The sequence below is a fragment of the Gadus morhua genome, chromosome 20 (genome assembly GCF_902167405.1).
Source record: "Gadus morhua chromosome 20, gadMor3.0, whole genome shotgun sequence".
NCBI lineage: Eukaryota > Metazoa > Chordata > Actinopteri > Gadiformes > Gadidae > Gadus > Gadus morhua.
Genome location: NC_044067.1, coordinates 22,970,308 through 22,979,302, shown reverse-complemented (window position 1 = coordinate 22,979,302; position 8,995 = coordinate 22,970,308). Strand labels below are relative to the sequence as shown.

Genomic DNA, 8,995 nt, shown 5'->3' with positions numbered 1-8,995 from the left:
GTTAAGTCCGTGAGTCCTTAGTCCTAGTCCTCAGGGCTCACTTTGGGATTGGGCCATTCACATGCCTAACTGAACATGCCTAACCATTTATTTGTTATCACAGTGTTGTGAAATTGAAAGCTGTTTAAATGTTTCATATGGGAGGTAGACCTGGAGAGGTGCACATAAACATACAGGGAAGTGTGGAGCTAGGATTAGATTGATATCACTGATATAAGAACACTGAAAATATTTCAGATAGTATTGGCTTAGTTGGCAGTAGTGTGCAATGCACCCTGGCGACAGCAGGAGGCGAGACAGTATTGCAAGAGGGGATACCAGGGCTGCACCTATGACTGGCGAGTCCACTGGGCAGAACCACCTCTCCTCTACCCTGCTGCTCTTATCTCTCACTCACGTGCACACGAGCACAGCCGACGTCCACGCGCAGGGTTTCGGCTGCTGTTGCTATGACGCAACGGCGCCTGCGCCGCAGGGAGCAGCGGGGAGTTGAATGAGTCAAGTCCCCGGTCTGGAGGAGTTTGCCACCGTCAGGAGGGCGGCTGAGAGCAGGGAGGCCGACAGGGCAGGGAGGCCGACAGAGCAGATCCGCAGCGGACGATGGACGTCCACAACACGGGGCCGTGCGCTAGCCTCTGAGCTAGCCGTGTCATGACGCGTGGCCGTGGAGTCTTTTCTCACACATCTGCAGCCAGAGCACCACCACCACCTCCACTACCACACTATACGCTCGCATAGAGGGTCTGATCCTTGCTGATCTGGTCCTCTGAAGGGCTGAAGACTTTAACTCGGGTCGCCATGGCTGAGAGGACCTCCAGCGGTCCGCTGATGGAGCCGCCGCCGGCCGCCGCCGCCGTCGCCCTCCCGGCTGCCGCGGTGACACTCCCGGCCGAGGTCCGGGAGCGGCTGGCCGAGCTGGAGTTGGAGCTCTCTGAAGGTAACCACCGACCATGCATAGAACAACTGACAGTGTCACCGACACGTGCTGTTTCTGCATATTATTCGACCTGGTTGATAACTATACTATATCACTGCGAGTGGATAACGTCCAGACCAGCACACGATAGTGAAGGTTTCTGGGGGAGTTTCTATGCATCCTTTAGGATAATCGCTGCGCAGTCACCCAAAGTTCAGACATTGGGTTATACTAGGCTACTGTAAGACATTGTTGACATGAGCAGAAGAGGGTCATTGTGTTGTGGTCATATGGTCTGTGCGTCTCTCCTGTCTGAATCAGAACAGCTGATGGGACACACCCATACTGCACACCCCAGAACAACAGCCTGCTTTACACACCCCAGACCTACAGCCTGCTTTACACACCCCAGACCTACAGCCTGCTTTACACATCCAAGACCTACAGACTGCTTTACATACCCCAGAACTACAGCCTGCTTTACACACCCCAGAACTACAGCCTGCTTTATACACCCCAGAACTACAGCCTGTTTACACACTAAGCTTGAACTACAGCCTATTATACAGTGTATAGCAGGCCAGGCTTTAGTTCTGGCGGGTGTAAAGCAGGCTGTAGTTATGGTGTGTGTGTATGCTTTACACACCCCAGAACTACAGCCTGCTTTACACTCCCCATAACTATAGCCTGCTTTACACATCCCAGAACAACAGCCGATTTTTACACACCCATGCTGCCCAGAACTACAGCCTGCTTTTGGTTGTCTCGTTCAGTTATACACAATTAGTTAATTAAAGGTATGTCTACAGTCCAATTCTCCTTTAATGGTTGGTTAGCCAGAATAGTGATAAAATGTGTATTTTAGTGGATATAACGTTTGGTTGCCTTTCTATTTCACAGTGTGGGGTATTTGATTTGTTGATGTGGGACACATTAACTCAAAATACTATTGGGTTTTAGTTGTATAACTCGGAACAGTAACGTTATGCTTTCTGTTTAATGCACTTGTTGGCCTCTCTGGCGATGGCTTTGAATAATGGTTTTCATATTAGATCTGATTCGATCTGGTTTAAATGTTGGATGCATCTTCAAAGGTAAAAAACAGCTATAGAACTTGCTAGCTCTTTGTTTCTGACCATGTTAACACATTGTTATAACAACCCACCATGGGATTGTGTGTCTGGTGTTCTCCTCATGATGTCATACACTGTCAGGACTTGATTTGGCTCAAGGTGCAGGCTTTGATTAGCCCTGGTGGCTTTATGGCCACTGGCCCAGGTGGAATAGCATGTTTCCAGGAGTGGCTACTAAAAACCAATCTATATCTGTCCCGCTTCCTCTTCCTGCTCTCCTTCTTTCACGTCCTGTCATGTTGGAGCTTCCATACAAGCACTCTTCATGTGCCGCTAGCCTTCCTCTCTTCCTGTTACATTGTACTGTCTATACTGTAACTGATGCCTTCTAGAGCAGTTTGTTGTATTACAGCACTTGCTTTACTCATGCGCGTACACACATCCCTCTCACTCTAGGTGTGTGTGTGTGTGTGTGTGTGTGTGTGTGTGTGTGTGTGTGTGTGTGTGTGTGTGTGTGTGTGTGTGTGTGTGTGTGTGTGTGTGTGTGTGTGTGTGTGTGTGAGACTGAGCCCTTCTCATAGGGATTTAAATCCCCTGTTTACTGTTTACTGTTTATTTATTGGACCCATAAAGGGTGTTGGGTACACGTCCTCCACTTTCCACTATATTTGACTTGATTTTGTTTGTATTTCTGTACAGTGGCAGCAGTTATTGGATAGCTAGTACTGCCGTTGTTGCCTCTAAGACCTGGCCAAAGGAGAAATGTATACAATCTGCTTCGCTTTACACCAATGGCTGCAGCTCCTGGTGAAGCATTGTCATAGACTTTGTGTGTTTTGATGGTGTTTTCCTGTCTGGTTTCCCAGTCTCCTCAGCCTCACTCCACTTCACTGTCTACTGTCACACCTTTGGTGGATTAAGTGATCCTTTCGTCAGAGTCACAGAGGTTAAAAGCTTGTTCCTATGTTGGGTTTGAACTTGCAGTCGTATCATAAACCCTATTTTTTCAGTCTGAAAAAGGGATTTCTGAGCTCATAGCGAACCACCTTTTCAAACAAACAGTGTGGCTGCATTGGTTTTCGATTCCCAGGCGAAAGGTACTGGTTTAGATCCCTGATATCTGCAGCCTATCTGCAGTATGAAATGTATCTGAACCACTGTGGACAGAAGTATAACTAAATGGTAAGTGCAAATTATTTTCCGAAACTCCCTTGTAAAACAAATGGCATTTTTTTTCTTATTACTTATTCCTGTATTGGAGCTTTAGTTGTTTTCAGACTCACTTGTCAGTCTCTTTTGGCTAAACTGCCTTCTAAAGGACCACTTGTAAATGGAATGTAAAAAACCTACACTGGCCACGAGCATCTCAACCCCATTCTTCCTACACTGACTCCCTAAACTGACTCTCCCTGTAAAGGCCCCGTCCCATTACCTCTTGAGCCCTAGCCCTAGAATTTGCGCGTTCCCGTGGAGGGGTAGGGTGTTCATTACTTAGGGAGCAAGAGGGAGGGCCTATTTTCCCTTAAAGATTCCATTTCACTTTCTGAGGTTTTCTAACATTAATATGAGTTCCCCTAGCCTACTTATGCTCCCCCAGTAGCTAGAAATTTCGTTGGGTATAAAACAAGAATTTTCCCTGTATGTCGTCATAAGGGGAGATGCCACCTCCCCTTTCTCTGCCTTGCCAGCCCAGAGAATATGGCCCACCAATTAGTGCTTTTCGATTAATCTAATCGCAATCGTGATATCAGCCTTTGCGATTTTATAACCGCAAAAGACTGCCGCAAAAGAATGTGCAAAAAAATGTCTAGTTTCTTATTTATTCTATTTATTTTAGGTAGTTGTACTATTGAGAACCTGACAAGTTTTCACTGCAGAAATGCCTTTATTTTGAAAAATATGTATTTTTATTATTTATAAAATTTTGCAAAATATTGTTATTTTGAAAACACTACTGTACACCTTTTTTTAGTTTTTGTATTTTTTTTATGCTAGTTTAAGTTTGTATGTTTTGAGTTGAGCAATAAACATTTAAAAAATGATCAGTAATCGGTGTGTATTTTCCTTGACAACCAAGCAAGTAGACTCATGACACCATTTGTTCATTATATCGCATATTGTAATATGACTATTTCACCCAATCGCGCAGCACTACCGAACATGAGCTATGACCGTGCGAGCGCCGTGTGTATGTGCATGTGTGTTAGGCCCAATCCCAATGTCCGGACTCACTGACTTTGCTGCGCGTTCTCGCAAAATCATTCAGGCTTTAGGGCTGTCCCAATGTCGAATTCCAAAGGGCGTGAGGGTTTGAGTGCACACTTGCCGAGCTCTTTACGTGAGTCTGCATTAGTCCAGACTTCACCTAAGGGAATTACCAACAGTTCAAAGCGTTGTGACTTGAGCTGAAACGATTCATCGATTGATTCGAATAATTTGATTACAAAAAAGGATCGATGAATTTTTCTTGCCTCGAGTCATCGTTTATTTAATTTTACAGCTGAGTTCACAGTTTTCCGCACGGACCATTTTTAGTGTGACACAACCGGCGCATACGCCACCCACAGAACGGACAGACGCGGCATGTTTTGACTTGTTTAGGGGCTAACATCAGCACTTGCTAAAATGGAAGACATGAGCGAAAATAGTGAGGAGAGCCAAACGGGCAGGAGAAAGCGACAGCGAATGTCCAAGGTTTGGGATCATTTCACGTTGAATATTAATGAGAAGACCGTGGTGTGTGTCCACTGCAAGACCGAGCTGGCGTACCACAGCAGCACGACTTCCATGCTGCAGCATCTCAACAGAAAACACCCATTCTACTCGGCAGACCGCCGACCTGAGACAAGGTAATTTTAAAATCAATGCTGCTATAGTTTACACTACATAAGTGCAGATGGAGGCTAAGTTGTTGTTTATTATGACTAACGTTATAAGTATAGCTAGTTAATTAAATGTGGCGGCTAATAATTATGTCCCCAAGACTAACGTCACGTCACCACAAAGTTTTTATTTTCAAAAAGACCGCTGTTCAAGAAATAAATACACGATAGCTTAAGCTGAACCATAGCTGGTCACTTCTAGTAGACAATACGGTGTTTTGAAGCAGATGTGTGTGTCTTGATTGATGGATACAATATCTAAATAGCAGTTTAATGTGAATGAACTTACTCTATTATCATATTGATCCATAGTCATTTTGATTTTTTTTTTTTCTTTTTCAGTAATCCATCACAGTCTCGGATTGACACATTTATGCTGAAAACCCCATGTACCCCTGAGCGTGCAGCTGAGTTGACGGACAGCATTTTAAACATGATTGTCGCTGACATGCGGCCGCTGAGCATGGTGGCAGATAGTGGCTTTAAAGCAATGATTTCCACTTTCCATCCAAAATACGAGCTTCCATCTAGAACCTTCTTCACAACACAGATGGAGAAGAAGTATGAAGGCATCAAATGCAAGGTGATGCAAACCCTGCAAGAGACAAGCAGTGTTGCACTCACAACTGATATTTGGACCAGTGTTGCAACAGAGGCTTATATGGGGGTGACATGCCACTATCTTGGGAAGAACTGGAAAATGGTGTCCCATTGCTTGACAACAATGCCACTCGATGAGAGACACACAGCTGCAAATATTGAAGTGTGGATTGAGGAGGTAATTGCTAAATTTGAGATCCCACCAGAGAAAATCAAGGCTGTCGTCCATGACAACTGTTCTAATGTTGTAGCAGCAGCAAAGATTTTGCAAGAAAGGCATGGATGGGCCTCAGTGCGATGTGCAGGACACACCCTCACCCCCTTGTTGAACACTTTAAGAAGATTGAACTGGCATTCACCAAATTGAAGGCTAAGCAGAAGCAAATGGGTACCAAGGAGAACATGCTGGTGCAGGATGTCTGTACACGTTGGAACAGCACCTAAGAACAAAGATGGCCGGTGACTGCTACACTCTTTGACCCAGCTGTGACCCAGAGAGGGAAACACTACCTCGATCTCAAGCCTGAACAGTGGAACCTGATTGAGGAGCTGAACCAGGTCCTTGAGCCCTTTGAATCGGCAACAGTGTTCCTGAGTGGACAACAATATGTCACACTCTCTGCACTTCCACATCTTGTGCACAAACTTAAGAAGAACATACAGAGTTCAGAAATTGAGACTGCACCTGTGAGGTTGTTCCAGACTCAAGCGACAGACCAGATCACAGAAAGATTGCAAGGACTAACTCAGTTTACACCTGACACTCCAAATATCACCCTGCTTGCTGCTGCTCTGGATCCAAGGTTTCGAAAACTAAAGTTCTTGCCTGCTGATGAAGTCTTCAAGGTCCAAAGCACAGTACAAACCATGGCACTTGCTGCCAAACAGCATGCACAGCTGAACACTGTTGAAAGTGGAGCATCTACCACAGCACAGGACTCCCCACCAGAAGCACCTGCCAAGAGGGCCACATCATTCCTTGACTCAGACTCCACCACCAGTGATGATGAAGAACAAGTTGAGGAGCAGCAGTCCAATGAAGCTGTACAGAAGGAGGCATGTTTTATTTATTTTTTTCCCATTTTGTTTCAATAACAATTTCCACAAGCATTTTACACACAATTATAAATGTTCTACAGAAACTGGAAATTACTTTTTTAAAACAATATTACAATATGTAATAAATAATTGTCTTTTGTCTTGAATATTCTACAGGTCTTGATGTATTTTGGAGAACATCCCCTGTCCAAGAAGGAGAATCCACTGACATGGTGGAAAAAGAATGCAGCACACTATCCAACACTGGCAAAGCTGGCAAAGTCCCTGCTGTGTATACCCGCCACATCCACGCCATCAGAGCGTCTTTTTTCAGCAGCGGGTAACATCGCCTCAAAGAAGAGGGCAAGCCTCAGCCCTGAGCATGTTGATATGCTATATGCTTACCTTCCTTCACTGCAATCACATGCTTCTTTAAAGACTACACGTTTTTGCCTCCTAAATGCCAAAAAATGTTAAAAGAAGAAGATGGTTATGGCTGTTGTTATGTCTGAAATATCAATTTTCAGATGTGAATTTGCACAAATTTAAGAAAGTTTTTATGTTTTTTATTACGTATTTTTATTTTATGCATAACTTATTTTTGATACTAGGAACAGCCTTAATAATTGTACTTATCTTTCTTTGCATCTCAGGATTTGTTTTTAAAGCCAGAATGTGTGAAACTATGCATGGGCTTGTTCCAAGTTTCCAAGCTTATGTTGTTCCTGAATTGCAAAAGGTAAAAACTTGTGGTTCTGAAAGTGAAGTAAATGCTTACTTAAACCCAAGAATGTATGGCACATAAATGCACTTAATTTATCTGTCAACATTTTTATTTCTCATGGTACAAGTACAGACTAATAAACAATGGGAAAGTAACTAAATTGGTACTTTTGGTAGAAAATATGGTTTGCTACTCCATGCATTTTTTAAATAAAAAATGCAGATTTTTCAAAAAAAGGAAACAAATTGGTTGTTCATTATTAATTGACATGTTATTTTCTCATGTTTATTTATAATTACTTTTCAATTAAGCAATGTATGTTTTATCAGATTAATCGATGGAATAATCGGTAGAATAATCGATTACTTAAATATTCGATAGCTGCAGCCCTAGTTGTGACGTTACTGTCAATGCGCGACCAGATGGGAATTTCAGCCTTTTTTTAGTGAGCCGGATCATTTGGATCAGCTCACCAACAAGAGCCAGCTCTTTTGGCTCCCAAACAGCCCTTCATATGACTAATTCTACCTTTTATAATTCAGCCAAATGTAGCCCCCTCTGTCTTATGATTAGTATGTGTAGGCCAATAATTAAGTAATTCAATACATCCTCTATACTGAAGTAGTATTCGAAAGTAAAATTTTGTTTTCATTGCATTTAAAAAAAAAAAAAAAAGAGAATTCCCAAACCGCCAAGTGTTAGCAGCATCTTTGTCACTAAACATTGCCAAGGTAACATGTGCTCTCGTGGAGTGCTGTCCCAATCCAATCTATCTGAGCCCATGTGGCCTCACGCACTCAGTCATTTAGCACCTGAGATCAATTAGTCATTAGTAGGCCTGTCACGATAACCAATTTTTTTTGGGCGATTAATTGCCCCAGGAATTATTGCGATAAGCGACATAATGGATGTCTTATCACTATCGGGGATTTTAAATTTGATTTTAATGAAAGCACAGCAGGAGAGAGCTTTTCTCTGCCTGATCCTTCAATTAAGAAGGAGGAGGACAGCGCAGCAACGTCAATTTCTCGTCAGATCTTTATATTTACCTTAAGCTCCGCCGCAAACAAGAGGAATTTGGATGCGAGTCTGCAGCCAAGACTGGTGGGAGAGAGTGGTCTTACAGGAATTTAGTGACCAGGAATCCTCGAAGGTCCATTTGCGAACTACTGCAGCTGCCATCTCTCTAAATTAAGAAGTATTTTAACGTTCAGCCTGCAAAAGTACTACTAGTAGCCTACTCATTTACAGTTACCTCGGACGCGCGCGGACACTACGATACGCGAACACGTCATTAATAAACACCCATGTCCCGTCGCTTAGCAACCGGACACGCTTACCGGACTACTTTTACGGAGTGATAACAAAGACGTGAATCAGGCAATAAATCCACTTTTCTTGACAGCGGTGAAGTTCGGTGTGCTTAAAAGTACCGACGGAGCTCAGTGGACCAATTGCGAACTATTGCGGCTGCTCTAAGTTAAACACCAATCTATTCGGAATAAGTGCATACATGGCGATTAAAACGGACTGCACCACCTCTTCTATTCGGCATAGAATCTATGCCGAACAGATAATTGTATTCCGAATGAGGCGTACACATGATCATTTTCTGTTCCCCATAGAAATCTATGCGGAACAGATGTGTCCATGTCAACGCGGCTACTGACACTTGACGAGGGGGTTTACTCGTTGTGCCCTGTAATTATGAGCCGGAGCCCGATTTCAACCCGACATTTGTAACTTAGGTCTACCCTGCTAA

The 8,995-nt window shown here is 43.5% G+C and overlaps 1 protein-coding gene across 6 annotated transcripts in view; it reads left to right on the top strand.

The window, feature by feature from the left end:
* Positions 1 to 380: 380 nt before the first annotated feature.
* The window catches only part of dip2a (disco-interacting protein 2 homolog A), a 176,110-nt gene continuing 167,495 nt past the window's right edge, over positions 381 to 8,995 (top strand). For 5 of the 6 annotated variants that reach the window (XM_030343459.1, XM_030343457.1, XM_030343456.1 and 2 more), the window contains exon 1: positions 382 to 937. In XM_030343459.1, the coding sequence (XP_030199319.1) occupies positions 799 to 937 (139 nt within the window). In that variant the 5' untranslated portion in view covers positions 382 to 798. Of the gene's footprint in view, positions 938 to 8,995 lie in introns of all 6 variants that reach the window. The other variant, XM_030343460.1, reaches the window with a different exon arrangement.